The 25,540-nt window shown below is 51.0% G+C and overlaps 1 protein-coding gene across 4 annotated transcripts in view; it reads right to left on the bottom strand.

Annotated features, from left to right (window-relative positions):
• Positions 1-25,540, bottom strand: part of SAMD4A (sterile alpha motif domain containing 4A) — a 138,840-nt gene that overhangs the window by 14,837 nt on the left and 98,463 nt on the right. Inside the window, exons 4-12 of one of the 4 annotated variants that reach the window (XM_054066830.1) lie at positions 22,724-22,987; positions 15,513-15,622; positions 14,644-14,730; positions 10,587-10,881; positions 8,680-8,765; positions 6,490-6,608; positions 3,922-4,123; positions 3,508-3,634; positions 1,404-1,487 (exon numbers count right to left, since the gene is read on the bottom strand). In XM_054066830.1, the coding sequence (XP_053922805.1) occupies positions 1,404-1,487; positions 3,508-3,634; positions 3,922-4,123; positions 6,490-6,608; positions 8,680-8,765; positions 10,587-10,881; positions 14,644-14,730; positions 15,513-15,622; positions 22,724-22,987 (1,374 nt within the window). Of the gene's footprint in view, positions 1-271; positions 1,488-3,507; positions 3,635-3,921; positions 4,124-6,489; positions 6,609-8,679; positions 8,766-10,586; positions 10,882-14,643; positions 14,731-15,512; positions 15,623-22,723; positions 22,988-25,540 lie in introns of those variants that run through there. The other 3 variants (XM_054066829.1, XM_054066832.1, XM_054066831.1) reach the window with 3 other exon arrangements.

The raw sequence follows: 25,540 nt of genomic DNA, 5'->3' as shown, positions 1-25,540 counted from the left end.
GGTTGGCTGCACCTTGGGCAGCCTGAGCCAGTGGGATGTCCCTGCCCACTGCAGGGAGGTCGGAACTAGATGACCTTTAAGGTCCTGCCCAACCCAAACTATTCTATGATTCTATGATTTCCAGCCCTTCAGCCCTTCTCTGGCCCCATTCCCATCCCAAACCCCCATCCCTGGGAGGGAGAGCGGTGGGGGGGTTCAGCCCCCTGTCACTACGCAGGGAATCACAGCCACTTCCCTCCTTAAGACTAAAAACAAACAGGTTTGTTACGCCTTTTTTTTTTCTCCCCCGAAGGTTTATTTTTTTCAGAGCTATTTATAGCACAACTGGTTTCCAGAGGCTCAGGGTATGTGACCTGGAAAAAATAACTCGGAGGAACAGTACCCTGCGGAGGAACAAGACAGCTAAGCCTCGCCTGGGCACACACCAGAGAAACGCTTCGGGTGGCAGAATGTCCTTATTTTCCCGGCTGGGGATGCTGCCCACGGCGCTGCCAGGGCCCTGCTGCCTCTTACAGTCCTTGCTCTTGTGTCCCTGTTCCCAGGATGGGCTGTTGCATTGCTGCAGGGAGCTGCGCCAGTGGTGGGAACTCAGCGGCATGATCCTCCCCAAGGGCTCCCATCCTCAACTGTTTTGACGCAGTCCAGGAATTGCCAGTGGGGAGCCGAGCTGGTTATTCAGGAGGATCTGGGCGATGCTGGTGGCCGTGCTTGTCCCATCGCTGAGGGGGCATCGTTTTTGCTTGGGGTGTGATGCGTCGGTGAGGGGCACTGGGAGCTTCTGGTGCCGGTGCTTTTCACTGTGCCGGCTCTCCATCGTGCTGCTGTTGCCTCTTCCATCTTCCTTGCCCATTCTTCTACCTGGGTCTCCTCCCTCCCTGCACCCATTATCCACCCACAGCTGCCCCAGGAGTGAGTGAGAAGCTGCCAGTGCCGCTGGCACAGCACCAGCACAGCACCCAGCAGCTCACGACAGATTTTATCCCTGAGCCTCGGAGATGCTGGTGGCAGAAGGGTAAAAAAAACCCCCAATGCCTGTGAACCATTCGAGCGCTCCGGTAGCAAGGGCTTTATCAAGAACTAATAACAGCCTAGCGAGCTAATACTAATTATTATTAGCAAGCTAACTTGTGGCTAATAAGCACAGACTCCACTAGTGCTGGATGCAACCGCTGTGTCTGGTTTTACCCCTCTGCCCTCAGATTTTGCCAAGAGAAGCTGATGCCCCCATCTGAACAGCCCCAGGGGCATCCCTGGGAGCATCCCTGCATCCCGTCCCGCTGCTGTCCTGTTCCCTCACAGCCAAAGCCTGTCCCAGCTTTTAGGGGGTGTGGGGCAAGAGCCAGGGGGCTCGGTGGCAGCAGCGTGGACGTGCTGGAAGAGCCCCAGGAAGAGGGAGTGCTCACCGCTGAGCGCGTGCTCCGTCATGCTCAGGCACAGGGACTCCAGCCTGTTGTTGATGTCAGGTTCAGTCACTGGCACCTGGAACTCTGCAGGGAGAAAGGGACAGGAGACCTTGGTCAAGGGACCTGGTAGGAACTCTGCCTGCCCTGCACCTCCTGCCCATGCTTCTGCTATCAGAGTGGGCGCCCATGGGGTTGGAAACCCTCCAAACGATGCCCTAGGAGGGTCTGACTGGATGGGTGGACTCTGGTAGAGCTTTGCTTCCTGGTGTAATCACCCCTGGCAATGCACGTTCACAAAAATAGTTGTCACCCCCTCCTCTTTCTTATGGATAAGGGGTAAATCGTGGAGGGGGATGACTCAGCAGCATTGCAGCAGGTGGATGGAAATGAGGGATTCAGGCACGTTAGAGATGCTGGGGTGACTGCAGGACCCCCACCCCAGGAGGGGAAGCCCCAAGCTCTCCCGCTTGATCAGGTCCCACAAAATCCTTTCTAAGTGCAAAACCTTCAAGCAGCCTCAGAGAGCAGTGAGGCCGGGAGTTTCCCGTGCAGGCAGCGCACAGGCAGGGTTAGCACTTGGACATGGGATGGCAGCACAGACCAGCAGAGCCACCATCAGTTTCTCCATGGCCAGCTCAGCCACTGCTCGGTCCCCCACGGCCCTGCTGCCACGTTCCCGCAGGGCTGAGCACAAAAAAAAAGGTGGAGGGACGAGGTTTGCTGTGCTGCAACATCCTGATCTGATCCATCCAGCACCCAAACAGCCCCTCCTCTGCAGCAAAAGCTGCATATACAGCTTTTGCTGCCACTGGACGGCATCTCCTGCTTGCTGGCGACTGACGGGAACATGGGATGAGATCCAGGAGGGTTGAGGTCCACGTAGCCCAACAAACAGTGTGTTGGGAGCCCAGCCCTGCATCATCCCTTATTTTCCTCACAACTCCATCCACATCTTTGGCTCCCTAACCTGCTTGCACCCTCGTTCAACAAGAGCTAATGTATAAGGAGAAATCTATTTAATCTCCTGCAGAAATGTGCCCTTGTTCTGGTGCTTAATCAATACCCAAGAACAGATGCTGCTTTTACTGTACGGGACATTTACTGCCTTAATTATGCAGTTAGAACACCGGAGGCATGTGATGCGAGGGGAGCTGCCAAGCTTAAACTATGGCAGAAGCTTACAGAGGAGGTTTAGTTTCCTGGGGGTGTGTAACTCCCCATCCCGCAGTATAAATTGTTTTGGTAAGTGTGTGGGTAAGAAAAGGAAGGCTTAAAGGCTGATGAATGGATACAGAGAGAAAAAGGCATGAACGTTCTCATGGGAAGGATGCTCCAGGCTTAGGGTTCAGCAGGAATCCTAGAATCATAGAATGGTTTGAATTGGAAAGGACCATAAAGATCATCTAATTCCAACCCCCTGCTATGGGCAGGGACACTTCGCACTGGATCAGGTGGCTCAAAGCCTCATCCAGCCTGGCCCTGAACACCTCCAGGGATGGGGCATGGGGAATCAGAGGATGCTCCTATACAAGGGAGCATTTTTGCTTCCCGTTTTTGGGAGAAGGAATCACTAATACACCATCTCCCTTCGCATGCATCATAAAAAGAATTTCCCTGCATCTGGGTAGCTCCACACCACTTCTCCACATCCAAGTGTGAGCAAAAAAGGTGACGGAAGAGGACAGGCTGGATGGGGCTTTGAGCAATTTGATCCAGTGGGAGGTGTCCCAGCCCATGGCAGAGGGGTTGGAACTGGATGGGCTTTGCAACTCAAACAATTCCATGATTCTATGATTCTAAGAGCTACTGCCTTTCGTGCCTCAGAAGCGAGTTACGTCAGGCACCAGCACCATTATATATGGGGCCAAGATGTTATATTTAGCTTCCCAAATCCCACCAATGGTGTCTCTGGTTCAATCAACCCAATAATCCAGCCCATGTCAAAGATGCTCCACTCGGGCCATGACAGTTGGCCCCGCAAGTGTCAAAGTGTCGCCTGCAAGAGCCACGCCAGCACGAGTGATGCCCCTGCAGCGCTGCTTATCAGCCTCCCCTCGTCTCGCCGGGCTGTGGATAAGAGAAAAAGCAAAGCTCTGCTTCCTACCTGGCTGCTGAAACATCAGCATGGTCTGCGGGGATGTGTGGACCGGCAGCGAGCGCGTCCTTTGCACTGAGCTGTGGCTCCGACTGGGCATGCTGTTGCTGCCCCCGGGGTTGGCAAACCAGAGGTTCTGTGGGAAGCAAATGAAGAAGGGATTTGGGATGTAAAACCGAGACCTCTATGTCATGTATTTAAAACTCTCTTGGGCTCTTCTCTCCCACCTCTGCCTCCCGATTCACCCTGCTCCTGCCAGTCTCTTTTGCACACCCAGCTCCATGGAGAATTAATGGCTCTCACTTACTCGGTTTGAAGTAAAGAAGGAAAATCAGGGGATCTGGACAAGTCAGAGGAGAAAAAAGAAAGGAAGCTTCTAGGAAAGGGATGGAAAAGCTGGAGATGCTCTGAATGCCGACCAACCTGTCTGCCTTGCTTGAGGATGGCGGGGCTGGCGGCAGGGCTGCGCTGGGGGGTGCCCAGCAACCCACTGGGGCCCAGGAGGCCCAGCCGGGCAGTGGGGAGGTTGCGGGAAGGGATCTGGAACTGGCGGGGGTTTCGCCGGCCCAGTCCTGCCCCTGCAGATCCAGCTGTCGGTAAGGAGTTCGACTGGCCAAAGCCTCGGCTGCGGAAAGAGAAAGAGCTGAGGGTGAGAAATTGTCCCCTGCAAGGGGACGGTGCTGCAGGTGCTGAGGTGAGCAGCTGGTTTGGTGAGCTCAGACCAAGAGCCAAACATCCCCTGGTGCCTCTGCATCGCTGTGAAGCACCACCTGTGCTCACCAGCTCATGTCCTGGACCAATGCTCACCACACTGTACCCTGGACCACTGCTCCCCACCCGTCGTCCTGGATTGATGCTCACCACCCCACATCCCAGACCGATGCTCACCATCCCATATCCTGGAGCAGTATTCAACATCCCATGTCCTGCACCGATGCCCACCATCCCATGTCCTGGACTGAAGCTCACCACCCCATGCCCACCGCACGGCCAAACGTTCACGGTGAGCTCTGCTCTGGGCCCAACCCTCCCATCCCACCAAGGATGTTCCTCCATCCTGCACATGCAGCACAATGGAAGAGGCTTGAGAATACATCAGCTTCCTTTCTTCTTATCGTCTGATAAAGGTTCACCTGATGCTGGTGGGTTTTCTTTACTACGAACGCTTGAAGGGCCGGACCTTCTTCCCTTTCAGGAGGCTCATTTTTATGAACACCATCCTCTCTGAGACTTCTCAAGTTCTGGAAAACTTGGTTAAAATGACCTAACAAGTCCTAGATTTCCTAGGGAGGGGCTGAGCCAAAGGCACACTCTTCCAGAGATGGGACTGACTCTGCTCCTGCTCCTGTCTCTACACTGCAAACCTTCATCCAGATCCCCGTGGGCAGAGCAAAACTGTTCGGACCCAAGACCACGCAGCCCAAATATCCTGAGACACCAATTGCAGCACAGAAACCCATCTTCCACTCCTTGGAGGGTCAGGTCGAACACACCGGCATCCCTCCCATGTGGGTTTTTGCATTTAAAACCAGAGGAACGACACAAAAAGAATCAGGTAATCCTTGGAAACACACGCAGTGTGGAGCTCCTCACCATGCAACATCACCACGGTGTCTCTGCCTGATTAGCCGGGCAGCAGGACTCCCACGCCGTTATCAGGTTTAAGCACAGCCAAGGACAGGAGCGCTCTGCAAACCCACAGCTGCAGTCGCTCTGAGGCTCCCCAGTCCCCCCCTGCCCTTCTCCAGCACCTACTCACTCTCGCAGATGTTTCAGCTCACCTTCCTCCCAGGCCTCAGCACTCCTGCTTGTGCAGGCGGCTGCAAACAAGCTTCAGACAACGCTAACATGCTGGGATCCCAAATCCAGATACAGATATTTACTAGGCAGAAGTACGACAGCGGTTCTTTAAACCTCATTCAACAACCGCTCTTGCCGTTACATCTCATGAAAAAGCAGGACTGGTGTGTGTTCCTTCCTCGCCCGCAGCTTCAGGAGCAGAAGAAACACAAAATGCAAACCACCCAAAAGCAGCAAGGAAACCAAAAGAGCATCTTGGGCACCCCAGGAAAGAGACTGGGATCATTTCAAGCCAGAAGCTCTACCCTGTGCTCGGGATCAGCCTGGATGCGCAGCTAAACCGCTGCGCTGGTGATGGCCCCGACCAAACAGGTCCATCAAAATCCTTGGCTCTTGTGTATTCTGCTTCTGATCCTGCTGCGAGCATTGAAACTGCTTGTTTTTTTCCATTCCAAAGTAAGGATTTCATTTTATGGCACTGGGGAACACTCTGGTTCTGTGCTCAGTCCTTGTGAGCTCACATCCTGGCTGTCTCCACGGTCCCAGTTATCTCCAAACCCCTTTTCTTTTTGAGAAGAAAGAACTTGCACAACACTGCAATAAAACAGCTTTAGTAGAATGAAACAAAGGGCTGACGCTGTTGTTAAACCTGACCTAAAAATATCTCTTCTTGCTGTAACTCCAATGCTTTCTAGGATCACCCGAAATCCAGCAATTCCACCTTGGAAGTGAGCAAAGACGGTGTTCACAACACACCCCCACCCAGGCTTTCTGACCGCAGCCCCTGGCTCTGCACCCTCTGCAGGCTTTAAGCTTTTTTTTTCTCGCTAGTTGACAGCTTTTTGGTGAAAATCCAGCAGTGATGTCACCAGCAAAGGCAGGAGCAGGGGCAGAGCCGGCTGCCCAGTGCTGCAGACACTCTGCACAGCTGGGAAGCGCTGGGTTCGGAGCCAGGGAGCTGTGGTGGGAATTAGTGGGGTAGGGGCTGACCACGCATGCAAGAAAACTTACTGCTGCTTTGCCTTCCTAGCCAACGCCTGGGGTTTTATTGCTAAAGCTTTTCCAACTCTTATCCTGCCTAAAATATGGCTCTGAACCCGTCAGGATTTGCCCCTCCCTGTTGGGAGCCACCAGTCCCACTTGAGATGCTCCTCTGGCCGCTGCGGCATCTCCTCTCAAAATCCCACGTACCTCCTCTGCTGCCGATAGCCTGACAGCTCCAGGAGGGATTTCCGAGGGAAAGACCGAAAGAGTTTCTGCACCTGCTGTTTCCATGACAGCAGCCGCTTCTTCTGGATCTCTGTAAACGCCTGTCAAAAAAAAAAAAAGAAAAAAAGGAGAGAAAAAATAGGAAACATATGAATATTTTTCTTGACAAAGCAAGCAGAGATGAGTATGTGGTTGTGTATGTGAAGAAGAGCAAGCAGCGGCACGAGCTGAGTCCCATCAGCAACTCCAGAGGGAAACCCTGGTCTCTGTCAAGGATTTACTTATCTCAGGTCAAGAAAATGCTCCTGCGGTGTCCAGAGTGTAAGTGCAGCGCCCTGCGGGGTTTGGTGGGTGGTGTCTCCCAGGGGCTGACATTTGTCATCTGGACATGGCTCAGAAAACACCCCCAAGGTTGGAAAATGCTGGGATTTGGAAAGCAAAGCTGCTCCATGGCATCCTACATCCTCCTTCTTGTGGCTGGGCAGAGCTCAGCTCTGTTCCTGGCTCCTCCTCTGCAGGTGGTGACCCAGAGTAAGACCCATCACCTTCCTGGGGTCCCTGCGAAGGTCACCCATGGAGAGGACAGACCTCCTCCCAAAACAACACCTACCGGTGGGTAGTGTGGATTATGGGGACACTCATGTGCCCACCATGGCTAACTTTAGACACCCAACATCTCCACGCCACCGGCTGAGAGGAGCAGAGGTCTCCAGAGGATAATTTGGAGGCCAGTTAGTGCGTGACTTGATTGCTCCAAACCACCCTGTGGAGGAGTCGCTCCCTCCTGGCACTGTTTCTGCTGGAGCTGATGCAGACAGTGGTCTTGAACACAGGCTGGCACCGGTGCGGTGACGCTGCGTCACCACATCCATCCTGGATGGTCCTGGAAAAGAAGCCCCTCTGCAGTACTGTGTCCTCCTGGCTTTGCTCTCCAGCCCTGGGCATCTGTTCCCACCATCTTCGCTTCCTCTCTTCACGCCTCTGCTCCTCTAGCAGATGGCCCTGCTTGGCCATCCAGAAAGTCCAGGTAGCATTTCCAGGCTCCGATGCTCTCTGAGAGGGAAGCGAGCGGGAGCAGACCTGCTCTCCTCTCCAGCCGTTCGTCTGCATCTGTATGAAGCCCTGAGAAGATCGTACTCACAGCTCTAAACCCGCTAGCAGCAAACCCAGCCAGCGGGTGCCACCACCCCGTATTTCACGGGGCCAAACATCGACTGACACCACAGGCACCGCCAGCAAAACGCACCAAAAGCCCCATCGTGATGGACAGAAGAGTCTGGGAGCGCAGCTCAAAAAATATATTGAAGCATTCGCCTTTTGCCCAATATCTATTTCATCCCGATCCAAGATCTCCATGCTTGGCCCCACAGAGATGCACGGATCAAACTTTTGCACCAGCTTTAGCTGCAAGGAAAGGGGCTGGAAGCTGCCTTTCTCTTCTTCCACGCTCCATGTGGTGCCTTTTGGGGTTTGCAGCCATCAGCCCTCACCAGAGGAGATTCTTCTGCGTTTTGACAGCATATTTTTTGATAAACAAATAACTGAGAAACATTTAAAGCCTGCAGCTCCTGCAAGAGGGTGTACAATCCCCTCTGATCCCTGCCATATGGGCAGGCGAGGAGAAGCAGCTTGTTCTTCCAGGTGCAGCCAGCATGGGTACGAAATGCTGCAGGACACGAGGGATGCCAGTCACCCCTCTTTGGCAGCAGGCAGGAGCACGCCGGAGCCCTGCGACAAAGCCTCGGCCACTTCAAGGCATCACCCAGCAAAGGCAGATCCATCAGGAGCAAAAACAAATCCCTCTGTTGCAAAATCCTGCTGCGAAACAGGAGGCGGCAAGACCAAGGGAACGCCAAATCTGTTTGATAGAAACCTCCTGCATGTTCATCCTGGGAATTTTGTCTTTCATCCAGATGTTGATGGGACTGTCCCAAGCCAGATGGATTCCCCAGCTCCAGGTCTTGGCATTTAAACAATCGTAGTTGGGGAGCAACAATTCCATGCACCAGGCTTGGAGCTAACACCCACTCCAGCCCTGTTCCGTACAGAATTACTATTAATACCCCCCAAAAATATTTGTGTTAGAAACCAAAAAGTTTATATCAACAGACACTTTGGAAACAGTTTCTAAGTGATGCGAACAACAGCTTTGGATGAGCTGTCACGACTCACCTCGTGGATTAGACATTTGTCTATGAGCTGTAAATAGGAACTTATATTCTCTTCGTCGGGTCGGGAAACTAAAAGTTGTGTGCATACTGGAAGACAAAAAAGAGAAGAGAAATGGGCATAGGGAGACCAAGATGGGGCCCAGGGGGTGCAATGAACACCTTGGATGTCCTGTTTTCCTTGTCCCACAGGCAGGTCACATCAGTGAGGAAAAAACACCCTTCTCCAGTTACTGCTGTGCCATCCTATATTTAGGGCCAGATATTGTTCTCTGTTATGGTGGTGTAAATCCAGAGTAACCCCAATGGAGTCACCAAAATTAGACCTGAGCAAATTAGGGGCACAGGATTATTCCCTCTTCCTAGGCATTGGGAGAGCTCCTGCTCCTACGGCCAAAATCTGCTCCTGCTGCAAATGGATTCCCACCTTTCCCAATGGCTTTTAACCCCTTTTGGAATTAATGCCATAAAAGCAAGTGGAAATGAGTTCAAAGAGAAGTGCGTATCCTGGGCTGCATCCAAAGCAGCGTGGACAGCAGGTCAAAGGAAGGGATTCTGTCCCTCTGCTCTTGTGAGACCCCACCTGGAGTCCTGTGTCCAGTTCTGGAATCCCAGATATAAGAAGGAGATGGAACTGTTGGAACAGGTCCAGAGGAGGCCATGAAGATGATCCGAGGGCTGGAGCACCTCTGCTGTGAGGACAGGCTGAGAGAGTTGGGATTGCTCAGCCTGGAGAAGAGAAGGCTCCAAAGAGACCTTATAGTGACCTTCCAGTACCTGAAGGGGCTCCAGGAAAGCTGTGGAGGGACTTTTCACAAGGGCCTGGAGTGACAGGATGAGGAGGAATGGCTTTAAATTGGAAGGGGGAAGATTTAGACCAGACATTAAGAGGAAATTTTTCACAATGAGGGTTTCTTTCTGTTCTTGGCCTCCCATGTGAGCCTGTGGACCAGGCTCACCTCTCCTATTTCCCAGGGTCTCCTCACAGCCAGCACCAACACCTCAAATGCCACCGATGTTGGTGAGGACATATCCAAGCTCGTACAAAGTTGCTCAAAGAGCCTTGTCTGTGGCACAGGAGATTGGTCGCTACCTCATATCGCTCCTGTGCACCTCCCAGTGCATCAACTGTGATGTAAAGCCCTGCATCCCATGGGCATGGAACAGCATCAGAGTATTTTGGATGTCCTGTATTTAAACTGGGGCTTAAAAAGGGGCTTGGACCCATCTGGTTGGCACTCACGATGGCTCATGTCCAGCTCATGCACCACTGCTACGCCCTCACAAGCAGAGAAAGTCCAAGGGGTGCTGTTGAATACACCTCTGGATCAGTGGGATGGGAAGGCAAAGGATGCCACCCATTTCTGACCTAAGGTGAAGAGATGTTGTCCACCCCTGACCTGGGACAAAGAGACGATGCTGTCCACCCCTGACTGAGACAAGGAGAGGATACTGTCCACCCCTGACTGAGACAAGGAGAGGATGCTGTCCCCCCCCAACTTGGGACGAGGAGAGGATGCTGTCCCCCCCCAACTTGGGACAAGGAGAGGATGCTGTCCACCCCTGACTGGGACAAGGAGAGGATGCTGTCCATCCCTGACCTGGGACAAGGAAAGGATGCTGTCCACCCCTGACTGGGACAAGGAGGGGATGCTGTCCATCCCTGACTGGGACAAGGAGAGGATGCTGTCCACCCTCGACTTGGGGCAGCAGCCCACCTCATCACTGCCTCTCCCCAAAATCACAGCCTACCACCCCAGCCACACTCTCATCTCTGACCACAGCACAACGGGGCCTCAAAAAATGGTCACCCTGCAGAGGCTCGGGGAAAGGCTGCTGCCTGTGCTGCCACCACACACCCCCTGCCCCGAAGCAGCTCTCCCTAGCGAGGACACAATCACAGCCGCTCACCTTTCCCCATCACTCTGGTGAACTGTCCGGGCAGGTCACCTTCAGGCAAAGGGCCTCCTCCCGACTCGCCCTCGCATCCCGGCAAATGGTGCTGCTGCATCCCCGCTGCGGCAGAGTCCTTGCAGTCGGAGCCTTGGCTGTCTGAGGCGATCAGGGAGGAGGGGTGATGAGAGTCCGCATCCCGGCTGTGCTCCTCCGTGCCTGAGTTTTGGGAAGAGTAGGCTTTGATAGGGGTGAGGATCATTTGGTGTAGTTCCTGTAGCGGGACACGCAAGTTGCCGCCTTCCAGGATGTCCTGTGGATTCAAGTGAGAGAAGAGAGTTTATCTCTGCAGGGATAACAGGACATAGACTATGATCCAAACCCAGACTGTTGCCTCCAGAAAATCCTCAGCAGAGCTGGTGGTATTGCTCCTGCTCTGGGACCCTTTTGCAGTCCATAATCTACAGTTGTGTCTCATTCCATGGCCAGCAGGGTGACGAGAGGATTCTGCTCCTCTGCTCTGTTCTGGTGAGACCTCACCTGGATCCCTTTTTCCAGTTCTGGAGTCCTCAACATAAGAAGGAGATGGAACTCTTGGAGTGAGTCCAGAGGAGGCTACAAAGATAATCCAAGGACTGGAGACCCTCTGCTATGAGGCCAGGCTGAGAGGGTTGCGGTTGTTCAGGCTGGAGAAGAGAAGGCTGCGGAGAGACCTTAGAGCAGCTTCCAGTACTGAAAGGGGCTCCAGGAAAGCTGGAGAGGGGGTCTTCATCAGGGAGTGCAGGGACAGGACAACGGGGAAAGGTTTTCAGCTGCAAGAGGCGAGATTGAGATGAGATCTTAGGAAGAAATATTTTTCTGTGAGGGTGGGGAGGCCCTGGCCCAGGTTGTCCAGAGCAGTGGTGGCTGCCCCATCCCTGGAGGGGTTCAAGGCCAGGTTGGATGGGGCTTGGCGCAACCTGATCCAGTGGGAGGTGTCCCTGCCCATGGCAGGGGGTGGAACTGGATGGGCTTTAAGTCTCTTCCAACCCAAACTTTTCTCTCATTCTCTGACTCTTTTGCTTACAGAAGGGGTGAACCCAGAGCACGGAGCTGCTGCAGGGACTGTGTCTGATTATCAGTGGATGTGTCCAGACCTAAATCCTCAGAGATAAACGTGCCCCATTAACCAAACACAAAACCAGCAAGACACAAAACCAGCAAGAATCCAGCTTTAGCCTTTCCACATTCCCACCAGAAAGATGGCAACTCTGTGGGAATGACTGGGCCTGTGAGATTTCAATGCCCACACCAGCGGGTATCTTGCTCCTTCACTGGCAATCCCACAACTGCGACATTTCAGCCTTATTTCATTGGAATTGTGTTTTTTAATGTGGGCTTGTCTCCAGTTTCCAGCACTGCCCTTCCCCAGAGAGCTTTCCACAGCATCCTTATACCCTGGGACTGTCACAGATCCCAGGACCACACTGGGATGCAGGAGCCCATCGTGTAGCAGTGAACCGGAGACGTCTCCATCCACGCTGGGATGGGCTCGGGGAGCAGACGCAGAGGGGAAAGCGAGGCTTTCAAGGGGGGCAGGGTGGGTTTGGTTGGACACAAGAAGCTGCAGGTGAACTTACAGAATATCACAGAATGGTTTGAGTTGGAAGGGACCTTAAAGATGACCTAATTCCAACCCCCCTGCTGTAGGCAGGGACACTTCCCACTAGATCAGGTTGCCCAAGCCCCATCCAACCTGGCTTTGAACACCTCCAGGGATCTTATATCCCTACAGCAAAAATATTCAGCCTGGAGATCCTGGGTGAAGTCCACCCAAGAGGGAGCATTTGCACACACTCCCACCCTTGCCCTGGTTATAGGGTGGATCAAGAACTCCCTTTCTAGGGTCAGATTCTCGTCCCGCTGATGGGAAATTACTGCATTTTGGTTTTAATGCAGCCTGGACCAGAACAGCTCAATGCAGGCTCCTGCACGGTTTGGTTCATGTGATGCTGCTCGGAAAGAGGTGTTTTTTGGGGTGAGTCCTTGCTGCGCCTAGGGAAGAGGCACAAAGTGGGCGCACAGGCTGCAAGTGAGCCAGAAATGGTTGTTCATCCTAATTTCTGCTGCATCTCCAGTTTGCTCTTGGATGTCTTAGCTCCGCTTCTCTCAAAGACCTGGCATCAATCTGCTGGCATTATTATTTCAGGGAAAAAATCCTGCTCTGCTAAGTGGCGGAGAGGGGTGGAGCAGCTCTTTCCAAAAAAGCAGCGATCTTTAGCAACGACACACTGCCTAAAAAAAAAAATAAATCAAGTCCCACACATGCTCTTGTTTAGCAAAAAAAAAATCAGATGGGAAGCCTGGAAAACCAGAGACGTCTCCTCCCAAGTAAAGCAGCTCGCAGGCAGCTCCGAGCCCCAACAGTCAGACAGCCCCACAGCCCAAATCCACCCCACGAGGGCTCAAAAAAAGCCCCTGTCATTTATCTCCGCTGTTTTACAGTGTGTGTGGCTGCTTGTGTCAGCTGAACTGGGCTCACCCTCCGCCCCGTGCTGGTCAATCAATACCATATTTCAAAAAGCAGGTGGAGGAGAAGGGGAAGAGGCTGTGCAATCGCCTGGAAAACACATTGCCGAAGCAAGCTCAATCCAGCAGGCTGTCTCTTGGATTTAGTAGTTATTATTAGTATAGGGAGGTAAATATGGCTTTATTAGCTCCTGCCATACTCCGAGTACAATCCCATATTATAAATAAATAGTGAAGCAGTGAGCTAACGAAAACACCAATAAATAGCAACACACCACGTAAGTATTTAAAAGCCCCAAGTGGGAGGCTCTGCGAGTCACTGTTTGAAGGTGGTGCAATTAAATATAATATAATATTCCGATAATATATAGCGAAGGGTTGGCTGAGCTGCTCCCAGCCGGTTTGTTGAGCTGCTGCATCCCCGACAGCCACTGCTGCAGGGTTTAAGCTTTTGTTGAAGGGACAAATTGTTGCAGAACAAGTCTGAAGGACCTGGGCTCGCTTAGCCTAGAGAAGAAGAGGCTGAGGGGAGACCTCGTCGGTGTTTACAACTACCCGAAAGGAGGTTGTGGTGAGGTGCTGGGCTCTTCTCCCAAGTGCCAGGTGATAGGACAAGGGGGAATGGCCTCAAGCTGCACCAGGGCAGGTTCAGATTGGACACTAAGAAAAAATCTTTCACCGAAAGGGTCATCAGGCAGTGGCAGAGGCTGCCCAGGGAGGTGGTGGAGTCCTCATTCCTGGAGGTGCTTAAAAGATGGGCAGATGATGTACTTAAGGATATGGATTAGTGGCAGACAGGTATGGTTGGACTCAATGATCTCAGAGGTCTTTTCCAACCTGGTGATTCTATGATAAAGAAGTTTCTATTTGTTCTCCTTGGAGCTGTAAAATGGTACTCAGGCACTGAAGTAGGTGTCTGGCTGTTTATCTGGGATTACCTGTACGAAGCTCCAGAAAAGCACAGTGGTCCTTGATATGACAGACTGGGAAATCTCACCTCTTTTTGGGGATAGAGAGGTAGGGGCAGGGTTTGGGGGTCCCTGCGAGGACTGCTATTCGTGGAGGGGTCTTAAGACGGGCACTGGCATCAAGACAAGAGAGTTAATCAAGTGGCTGAGGGATAACCAGGGCTTAAAGGCTCTGCCCAGCTGGTTCTCCAACAAGAGAGAGGACCACGGTGGCTGGTGTGGCTAGAGATGGTCCTGCACCACAGCTCAGTGCATGGGTGACCACATTCTCATCAGTGTCACTGGGACGGTGTCCTCCACCACCTGGAGCTCAGGTGTTTCCAAGCACCCTGGAGCTGGGCAGAGCTTGTACCAGTGCCGTGGGGCATATCCATCCCACCTGCCAGAGATGGATCAGGACCCACAGTGCAAAACACAGCCCCAAATAAAATCTGCATCTGGAACAGAGGTGTTTGAGACATTATTCAGATATGGCAAAGCCAGAAACAAATTCCTCTGTAAAAGATCCCAACACTGTGTGTAACCAAAGCCTGCTTCAAACCAGAATTAATTCCTGGCTTCTGGAAAAAGAGGAAATACAAAAGGAGTTGATTACTTACCCTTTCTAAAGATTTGAGCAGGTTTTGTCTTTCTTTTAGCTTTTGGATACTGATGACTATTTTGTGTCTTGCGCCTTTGGTAACGTTCTGCAAAAACAGCACAAAACCTGGGATTAACATTTCCACCAGACAGCAGGGTCAGCCCAAACCCTTCCACCCCTAAACGAGAGGGCTGCTGTGAATTAATCAAATTTCTGAGTGCACAGAGTAGTAGGGGGCACAGAAAACCACTCAGAGACTTGCTGGAGGTGGAGACATCCAGCTTGCCTGTCCCTCCCTGGCATATCTCACACGTGAGCAGCCCCCTCCATCTCTTGTGGCCCAGAGAAATGGTGGCTTCTCCATCCCTGGAGGTGTTCAAGGCTGGGTTAGATGGGGCTTGAAGCAACCGAATCCAGTGGGAGGTGTCCCTGGCAGGGGTGGAACTGGATGGGCTTTGAGGTCCCTTCCAACCCAAACCATTCCATGATTCTAAGATTCTATAATAACACAGAGGTAAATTTGAAAGTGGGGACATCTTTGAAGGTTAACAAGGCAACCGGCCACCAAAACCCCACTGACTTTAAAGCTGTACTGCTGAAACTCCTGGACTTAACTCCAAGCAGACAAAAAACAAAGTGCAGCTCCCAGTGATGGGATTTTCATGCCAGGACTTTAGTCTGAAAGCTTGGACGAGGTCTTTCTCAGGTACAGTGCGAGTATTTTCACTCCCTGAGATCCAATTTTCCTTTCTCTGTTTGCTTTCCAGACACCTGTGGCAAAATGCCTGCCACACGGAGATGCAAAAAGAGGCATGGAGGTGTCTTCTCTACTGACTGTGCTATAATCAGGACCGCGGCTGATCCCTTTCTGACCAATGTGGGACGTACTTGTGCCTCAAGCTGGCATTCGGTGAGGGCCATCATCTCCTCATACGTCATCTGTGAGAAGAGGGCGGCGTACTTGTGCAGCCGGAGGCTCTTCAGCCAGGCTGGGACATCTGCAGCACAAAGGTAAGGAGATGAGAGCTCCCATTGAGCTCGTGACACCGCTTAACCACGCGCAATAGCATCAACAGCAACATAAGGAGCCGATTAGGTGCCATCCACCATCCCACCGGTGCTTCAGATACCTCACTGAACTTCATGGATCCTTTGGAGGACACAGCGTTAGAGATACAACAACCTGATCCAGTGGGAGGTGTCCCTGCCCGTGGCAGAGGGGTTGCAACTGGATGGGCTTTGAGGTCCCTTCCAACCCAAACCATTCAACGATTCTATGGTATGGATGGTAGGAGGAACCAGTCCCTGGAGGAGGACATGTCCTCAGAAGTTGGGTCGCTGTGGCTAAGTCACTGGGAATTAGCCCATGGGGAGTTGGCAAAGCATCACCACACAGGCAAACTCCTCACTGCCCTTTTCCCGGGAACGTGGGAAGCACGGAAGCGAACAGTATGGTCGAGCTTGGGATGAGCAAATGGCTGTTTTGCAGACGGCAGACACTGACTTATGGTGTGAAGAAAGATGGTATGTGCTGAAAATTTAAATGGCCATTTCAAGAGAAATAAAGACAGGCTTTTTTTTGAGCATGGAAAGACCATGTGCCATCAAGGATGGTCCCATAACCTGTTCCAAAAGGGTCACTTGGGACCTCGAAGGCACTGAACGAAATGACTTCTTCCTTCCCACTCATTATTTGCAGTGTAGTTCCTCTGTACCTGGCTGGTTGGGTACTCAAAAATACTTTTACCTTCCTGACAGAAACGTGGTTCCACAGGGAAGGACCTGGGAGTGGTCCACAGCATGCAAAACCCCACCAGACCCCATGATGGGGTGTCCTCCATGGAGAAGGACATGAGGTTCCCCTGTTTCAGCCTGCTCAGCAGATCCTCAGGGTTTTGCAGTTTTGGTTGGCCCATGGTGACACCCCACGAGGGAGGAGGGGTCTCTGCAGATACCTGTGCTGCAGCGCATCACCATGCTTTGCACCTTAAAGGCTTCAAAGGCTGCGCCAAATCGGGACCTGCTTTATTTCGCACCTACAACCTGACTTAAGCTCAGCCTGAGCTCATGCACTCCGCTCCCAGAAGTACCCTTGTCCATTAGACCTTGTCCCCTTCCCCACCAATGTCTCAATCGGCGACAAGTGCAGGAACTGAAAAACCAATGTTCCAGCCCCAAACCCCATAACTTGGAAGGAGAGAGCAGGTGGAGGCTCAGGAAATGTTTCTTTAGGGGCTAAATACAGCTTAACAGCAACTTCTCTTTTATCATTCCTGAGTGGATGTAAGGGATTTGAGCAGCTGGTGGACCCCATGTCCACAGGAGAGCCTGAAGAGCACTTTCGGGCACTGGCAGAGGCTGCCCAGGGAGGGGGTCGAGTCACCTTCCCTGGAGGTGTTCAAGGAACGGGTGGATGAAGTGCTGAGAGACATGGTTTAGGGAGTGTTAGGAATGGTTGGACTCGATGATCCAATGGGTCCTTTCCAAGCTTGATTCCATGATTCTATGATTCTATGAAGGGAAGGAGTAGTGGCTGGCGGCAAGGCTGCATCGATGTGGTTCCTCTGCCCAATGTGCTCACTGAGAGGGGAGAAGGAATGGGGGCTTGCACCGTTTTGGGGACAAAAACCTATGCTTCTGTGCTTCTGCTGCCGGGCTGCGGCTGCTGCGGGTGCTGGTGCTCTGCTGACCACCAGCACGGGGACAACATTCATGGACAACTCCAATAATGGATGTTAGGAAAAATTTCTTAACCGAAAGGCACTGGGAGGCTGCCCAGGGAGGTGCTGGAGTCCCCATCCCTGGAGGGGGTTAAAAGACGGGTAGATGAAGAGCTTAGGGATATGATTTAGTAGTGGACAGGCATGGTTGGGCTAGATGATCTCAAAGGTCTTTTTCAATCTAGTGACTCCATGATTCTATGATAACCTTCTTTAACACAGCCAACTAGTGAACCTCAAGAGTTTTTTAGGATGGTCCAACTGCAAAGTGTGAGGCCAGACTTGCTTTGGAAAGGGATAAGATGGCACAAGGAGAACAGTCCCACAGTATGGGTGGTCTCTGTCCCCAGAGCCTCCACTGCTGCGGGCAGACGCAAGTCAAGGGTTGTCAGAGACCTCTTTCCAAAACAACAATTCGTCACTGGAGGGGACAGGGCAAGATGGACGTTGGTTTGGTCCTCTAAGGCAATTTTTACATCTACCAGAAATCTCCTGCTGCCCACTGCCCTCAAACCCCACTCACACACAAGCAGAAGTGATGCAAACAGCCCCAAAATACTGTATTTTGCTCACACTCTCCACTCCCGGACACACATCAGAATTCGTGTTTCAATTGAATTCCTCAGCTGCTGCACAGGAGACCAACCCCACCCCAAACATGGGGGCAAAGCACTTAAAGGTCTAGGACAACTCTCCACAGCCAAGACTCTGTGGGACACCTCTACATGGCCAACTCTCCATGGGGACAACTGTCCGTAGAGAGCCCCGAGCACCTGCAGTGAGCGGTCTGGCACCTGCTGAGCTCCACAAAGCCCTTGAGTGTTGGTGTGCACTCTTGCCAGGCACTTGGGGCTCCCCGTGTAGAATTCTCCTGCTGGAGAGACAGCTGTGTAGAGGTGTCCCACGAAGAATTGCCCCATGGAGAACTGGCTGCCACGGAGAGCTGGCTGTAGAGAGTTGTCCCTTTCTACAGTAACTGAGCATGGAAGGGCTGAATTTTGCCATTCCCCAGAAGTCCCAACAGGAAACATGCCTAAAAGCTGCCACTGGAGGCCTCTTAAACCAATCTTCTGTTTAAAAAACCTAAAAGCTATTAGCAGAAAGTCTTCTGTTTCCAACGTGAGAATCTCAACTTCAAACTGAATATCAACTTCATTTTAACAAAAAACCATTTCATTTTAATGATGAAACATTAAAAATCTACCTGATCACATGTCCCCTGGGGACATCTGCCTTTGGTGCACATCTGTGCTGATGGCAAAGCTCATGGGGACACTTTCAGAAGACAGATGCAACTTCTAACATAGACATTAAACCCTGCAGAAGACCCATCTCCAACCTCTACAGAGTATCTGAGTGCAGAAGGAGCTTCTCTCCGCCTTTATGTTGGCCTCCCTGGGTCTCCTCCTAATTTTGGGGAGTTATGATGGTCCCAGAGCCCCCTTACCAGCACGAATGGCAACCCCAGAAGAGGGCTGGGGAGCCCAAACACAGAGGGAATGTAGTGGAGCTTTCCCTCTTCCCATGGTGAAGAGGCAACCAGGAGATGCGAGGTCATCTAAGGCAATTGTGTGGTCCTTGGAAAGTCAGACTTCCTAACGATCTCCATGGAGTAGCAAGACATCCATCTGCAGAGCTATTCTTTAATGGTTGATTACCAGGAGCTAATTGCAAAGTCATGACAAGGCTGCCAGAAACGCTGTGTCTGATGTGAGCAGCAAACTGAAGACTTCTCCACAGTGAGGGTGGTGAGCCACTGGGACAGTCTGCCCAGGGAACTGGTGGCTGCCCCATCCCTGGAGGTGTTCAAAGTCAGGATGGATGGGGCTTGGAGCAACCTGATCCAGTGGGAGGTGTCCCTGCCCACGGCAGGGGGTTGGAATTAGATGATCTTTAAGGTCCCTTCCAACTCAAACCAATCCACGATTCTATGATGCGAGCAGCAAACCAAGAATTTTCATGGGGCACACGTACATTGTCCTCTATAGGCATGAAATGCCGGAGTTTGGCCAGCCCTTGGCTATCTGGGTGCTGGCATGGGAATTCAGAAGGAAAACAATTTCCCCTGCCATACATACATATTTATATACAGGTCAATGTATACACAGGACATCTTCGGAAGCGCCCTTACATCACCCGCACATCCTAAGCCACGGATGCACTCGCAGCAGAAACCTCCAGCTCCACCCAAACCCTCTTCCTGATGCACCTCAAGCTGCGTCCTGGGAAGCAATGGACAGACAGACGGATGCGCTCTGCTAGGAACAAAGTGTCTGCATCTGCCCCTGGAGAAACCGGGGGCCGGGAAAAAGCCAAAGGGCACTTTTCCTTCAGTGCAAAGATAGATGGAAAGGAGACAAATAGGTGACATTAGGGGAGATGAACTGCTAAGCCGCAGCGGACGGGGGGCTGTCATGGGTCTGGTTTCCTCACTACCCCCTGGATATCATGTAAGATGTTAAAGAAGGAGCAATCCGACAAGAGATACGGGTGACACCAAACCACGAGAGCCTGCAGGCGCTTGGGAAGACGTGGCTGCAATTCAGAGAAGGGACTTGGCAAACGGAGCAACCGGTCTGGATGAAATAAGATGCAACCCAATAAAAATGCACCAAGTTGTGCGTTTCTGTAGGAACAAGAAACAGCACGAACCGAGGGCAGGGAACGGGCAGTACTGGGTTGGTTTTTTTTTTGCAGGAAAGCTGTGGGGATACAATGGGTCGTAGGCAGCCTATGGTGGTGTGTTATTTCAGGACGATGAGCTCTACAGCCACAAGAACACTGCAAGCAAGTCTCTGCTTTAGTTTTGGGCAACAAACCTTCAATAAAATACAGACTTTCTGGAAAAAAAAAAGTTAGGGAAAAGTGAGAACACCACCAAGTTTAGGAAAAAACATCTGGGAAGAAACTAGATTGGTTCAGTCTGAAGAAAATACAACAGAGGGAAGGACATGGCAGTCGTGGAGGCCAGCGGCTGGAGACATCTGTTTTGCACGTCCCCGGACAGCGGGACAAATTCAAACTGGCTGACTCAGTGATGGGAGGGGAACCAGGTTTAGATGTATTAAACCATCCTCCAGAGAAAGAGCATGCTCGGGAAGGGGTGCGTTGGGGAAGAGAAGACACTGCCCCATCGGGGCTGCATGCAGCAGCAATGGGCTGTCTTAATCTGGGTAATTTAATTAATTGATTAATTAAATAAATTTATTTAGCGTGTGGAATTTATTTATTTATTTAATCCTCCCAAGCGACAACTGATGGAACGAGAGGAAATGGCCTCAAGTTACGCCAGGGGAGGTTTATATTAGATATTAGGAAAAATTTCTTTACTAAAAGACTGGTGAAGCGCTGGCAGAGGCTGCCCAGGGCAGTGGGGAAGTCTCCATCCCTGGAGGGGTTAAAAAAACCACATAGATGCGGCACTTTGGGACATGGATTAGTAGATACGGTGGGGTTGGACTAACAGTTGGACTGGATGAGCTTGGAGGTCTTATCCAACCTTAACGATTCTGTGATTCTATGATTCTAATTGATTATTCCTGTGGATAGCCTTTGGGTTTTGCAGATTTGGACAAAGAGATTGATCGCATTGCGCTGTATAAGTTCCTCTCCACGGTCCCAGAGCTGCAGGTCACAGGAAGCAAAGCTCCCCACAGTCTCCTCCACAGCTCCATCAGAAGAAAATTGGAGAAATGTAGTGTTAAACAGACTCCTCTCCACCACTTGCTCCAAAAAAAAAAGGGTTTCCCTGATCTAACAGACTGCAGGATGTGGCCCCAGGCATGGAAAACCTTGGGGACACTCCACACTGATGGCAACTTAGTCTTCAACATGCTCACGGTGACCCCTCTGAGCTGCCTGCTGGTCCTTCATAAGGTCACGCAGGCAGCGAGAGTCACAAGTTGGCACAGAGCCTCCAATACCGCTGGAGACACATTCCCTGGCTGAGCTACCTGATTAGCTGTGGAGCCACTGAGAAGAAAAGCCTGGCTCTGTGAGGCCACCATGCTCAGAAAACCCTCCTGCCGCATCTACAGCCCATCTCCTTCCCCCCAGAGCAACGCTATGGTGTAAAGTCTGGCCGGGAAAAAGGCTGAGCCCCGAGCATCCTCTCACAGGAAAACCTGAGGGTTTTCTTAAGGCATTTATTTCATGCACATCAAATAAAGTCAAACGCAGTTCCACATTACTGAGATTGATGCCTGTCTGGCTTTGTCTGTAATTAGAACAACATCAGACCTTGAGACTATTGAAAAAATATGACTATTTCCTTATTCTGATACACCATCAGTGTTTACCCCATAGAGCTGCTTTGCATCAGTGAAAATTGCTGGTTTTTAAATCAGCCTGATAGCTGTGGGTTCATTTGCAGGCATTTTGTCTGCTCACAGGAATATACAGTCTATGGTTCTCGGATTTTATCCTCCCAGCACTGAAAGGGGCTCCAGGAAAGCTGCGGGGGGGCTCCTGATCAGGGAGTGCAGGGAGAGGGCGAGGGGGAATGGTTTTCAGCTGAAAGAAGGGAGATTGAGATGAGATCTTAGGAAGAAATGTTTTGCTGTGAGGGTGGGGAGGCACTGGCCCAGGTTGCCCAGAGAAGCTGTCACTGCCCCATCCCTGGAGGTGTTCCAGGCCAGGTTGGATGGGGCTTGGAGCCCCTGATCCAGTGGGAGGTGTCCCTGCCCATGGCAGAGGATTGGAACTGGATAATCTTTAACGACCCTTCCAACCCAAACCATTCTATGATTCTATGATCTATTCATTCCTTACAGCCTGAAGTTTGCTCTCCGTCTTTGGCTGCAGCAATAGGGTTTTGTTTCTGCTTTGTTTACCAACAGGATCACACGTATTTATCGCTAAAATCTCCATGAAATGCACGTGTAACAGGAAAAACAGCTGAAATACGAAGGACAAATTCACTGCAAACAAGCATCCAGAGCCAAAACTTCCCCACATACTTGGTAGGTATCAAACACCACAATAGTAAATCACACTTGTCTTGCTAAACCTATGCCAAGCTTATTTTTCACTGTAATAAAAGAAAGAAACAAAGAAAGAGAAAAGAGCGTCACTCACAGGGCTAAGTAAAACTCCCAGCTTTTTGGAAAGCTGGCAGCTTGCAGATTTGGGGGCAAAACCAACTCACTGGCACCCAACTGCAAGACATCAGATTGGGGCCAGCCATGGCTTAAAAGAAAATCTAACCCATCCTCCTAAAACTAAATTCCTACACCGGGAAGAAATGCCAAAGGGCCCCGTTTGGTTAGGAGGACTCTCGCCCCAAACCGCCAAACGAGCCCCATGCTGCTGGGAAAATGGCTTTTCCCCTCCTGCCTCTGAGTTCTGGGGGGTTGGGGAGGCATCTGGTTTTTCACTCACCTTTCATCCCACTCCCTTCCTCCTGGAATGTGTTACGAGCGGAAGGCTGATCTTCTAAATGTTCACTCCCACCACTTCCCGAAGAGGCTACACTGCTTTGTGGAGACAGGGGGGCATGATCGGAAGGGATGCACTGGGGTCCTCTAGCTCGTAAGTCCTCATGAGACATCCATCCATGTCCTAAAGGTTGGTTTGGCACATTCATGGGTGGGGTAAGGGACACAGAGCGTTTCAAAGGGCTGTGGTGTGTCTGGCCTGAGAGAACTGAAAAAAATAAAATCAAAGAGGTTATTTCCCCCTCGCGGCCCGGGATGCAGCAGAGTTCCCCCGAAAAAAAAAATAAAAAATCAAATGAAACCATAAAATGCGTGGTGGTTGGCCACGGTGCTTCACTGACGGCTTCGCAGTGCCCACAGCTATCTCAACCCTACCCTGAGCTCTCCGCTTTGCCTCCTGGGAATCAAAGGGGATGGGAGTACCTGCAATGAGATGGGGTTCCATGGGATGTATATGGGTGCTTAGGGAAAGGAGCTAGGTGGATTGCATAGGGAAGAGCCCCAATGAGAAGCTCTGGAGGCTGTCACGTACCAACAGCAAACTTCAGCATGGGAAGGCACTGCGGGTTTGGCTGCTGCCTCTCATCAGCCCTGGAGCCCCAGCGATCTTCTCCCTTGCAGGGATGACACTGCTGCTCTTGCAGGTGTAAAGGATTTTTCAAGTGACTACACTGGGCCATGAAACTCACTCTGCTAAAATCCTTTGGACCCCTGTCTTTCTGGGAAAAGCATAAACCCACCCCAGATGGGTTGTCCGCACACAGAACCCAGGGAAGCTTCTCTGTCTCTCCCTTTGGGTTAGGGCTTGGCTTACGCCCCGAAGCACAAGCATTTACGCATCCACCCAACATCATCGCAGAGGTATCTGTTATCCATAGAGACGTCCAACCCTTTTTGAGCCCTACTAAGACCTTGCACCTAGATGAGCTACCATCACTAACGAGAGCATCCCAGCTCAGCCACCCATCAGGTGCACTTCCAAGCAAGCACGTGCCTTTTAACCCTTCACAAAAGCAAACACCCAAAGCAACAGTAAAAACACAATCATGACAAAGAGGTGAGGTGAGACTGAGTTCCCCCTGAAAAAGTATCTTTGGAAAGGTTTGGATTTGTTTTTCCATGTGTTTGTATTTCCTGGCTGAAAATTTGAACTTCCATGAAGTTCAATTTGTTTTTAACAAATAACTTTAACACCACTAGGAAAAGAGCGAGGTACCAACTCCTGGGATTTGGAGTTATTTCTCTCCAAGATGAGAAGAAACACCCTCAAGTTGTGCCAGAGGAGGTTCACATTGGATATCAGGAAAAATTTCTTTACTGAAGGAGTGGTGAAGCACTGGCGGAGGCTGCCCAGGGCAGTGGTGGAGTCTCCGTCCCTGGAGGGGTTCAAATAAAGTGGCACTATGGGATGTGGTTTGGTAGGCATGGTGGTGTTGGCTGATGGTTAGACTGGATGAGCTTAGAGGTCTTTTCCAGCCTTAATGATGCTATGATTCTATGGGTCATAAAAGACTTTACAATGGGTGGGCATCGCCTTGCCTTTCAGTCAAGTAATGTCTCATATACGCTGAACTACTAAACCCCAAATCTTAGATTTTCTGGTGCTGTTTGGTAGAATTGTTAGAACTTGAATAGATTTTTAAATACAGTTTTTACTGAACACTCTCCATTTCTCATTTTTAGTTACATCCTTAAAGATTTAGATGTTTTTTTCCCTGGGTCTCTTTGTTAGCAGGGGTAATATATAGTATTTAGAGGAAAAGACAGATATGGGCAAACTGTCTTTGTTTCCTGTAATGAAAAATACATGAAAAGATTGCTCTGTTTGCTAACAAAATTCAAATTCCATTATTCACAAAGTCATTAAACTGCTAGTTAAACTATAAATGCAGTTAATGTATTTTAATGTACAGATTAGGACATAAAACACTTGTTTAATGTTTTATTGCAGTTACTCTCAACGAAATTAGTTGGACTTCATGGGGGCTGCTTCCTGATACCTGAGACTGAAAAAAACCTTGCGATTTAGTGGCTGCTCAGCCGAGCCATGTTTGATGACCTGGGACAAGTCCTGGATCCAGCGCTATGGGAAGAGCTCTTCTGGTTTGCATCAAACCCAACCAACGCTGCTATTTTCACTGTGCCCCTGGATATAGATGTGGGGCTCACGTTGTGATGGCTAAAAAACCATCTGCACTAGTCTATTAACAAGGAGACAAAGTGACATATCTAGAGATGAGTGAATTATAGAATGATAGAATGGTTTGGGTTGGAAGGAAACACAAAGCCCATCCAGTTCCACCCCCTGCCATGGGCAGGGACACCTCCCACTGGATCAGGTTGCTCCAAACCCCATCCAACCTGGCCTGGAACCCCTCCAGGGATGGGGCAGCCACCACTGCTCTGGGCAACCTGGGCCAGGGCCTCCCTACCCTCACAGGGAAACATTTCTTCCTAAAATCTCATCTCAATCTCCCCTCTTGCAGATTAAAACCGTTCCCCCTCATCCTATCCCTGCAATCCCTGATCAAGAGCCCCTCCCCAGTTTTGCTCCCCTCCCTTTCTGTACTGGAAGCTGCTCCAAAGGTCTCCCTGCAGCCTTCTCTTCTCCAGGTTGGAATTCTTCAAAAAGACACAACTTTCCCAAAATCAGCAGCTCTAAACCTCACTGCAGGGTTGATTAAATGAAAAGCAGCTTTTCTGCTCCAGGGAATTCTGAGGGCAGAGGAGTTAAAGAATCATAGAATCATAGAATAGTTTG

This window comes from Cuculus canorus, chromosome 5 (assembly GCF_017976375.1).
Source record: "Cuculus canorus isolate bCucCan1 chromosome 5, bCucCan1.pri, whole genome shotgun sequence".
Taxonomy (NCBI): domain Eukaryota; kingdom Metazoa; phylum Chordata; class Aves; order Cuculiformes; family Cuculidae; genus Cuculus; species Cuculus canorus.
This window is presented reverse-complemented; position numbering and strand designations above follow the sequence as displayed.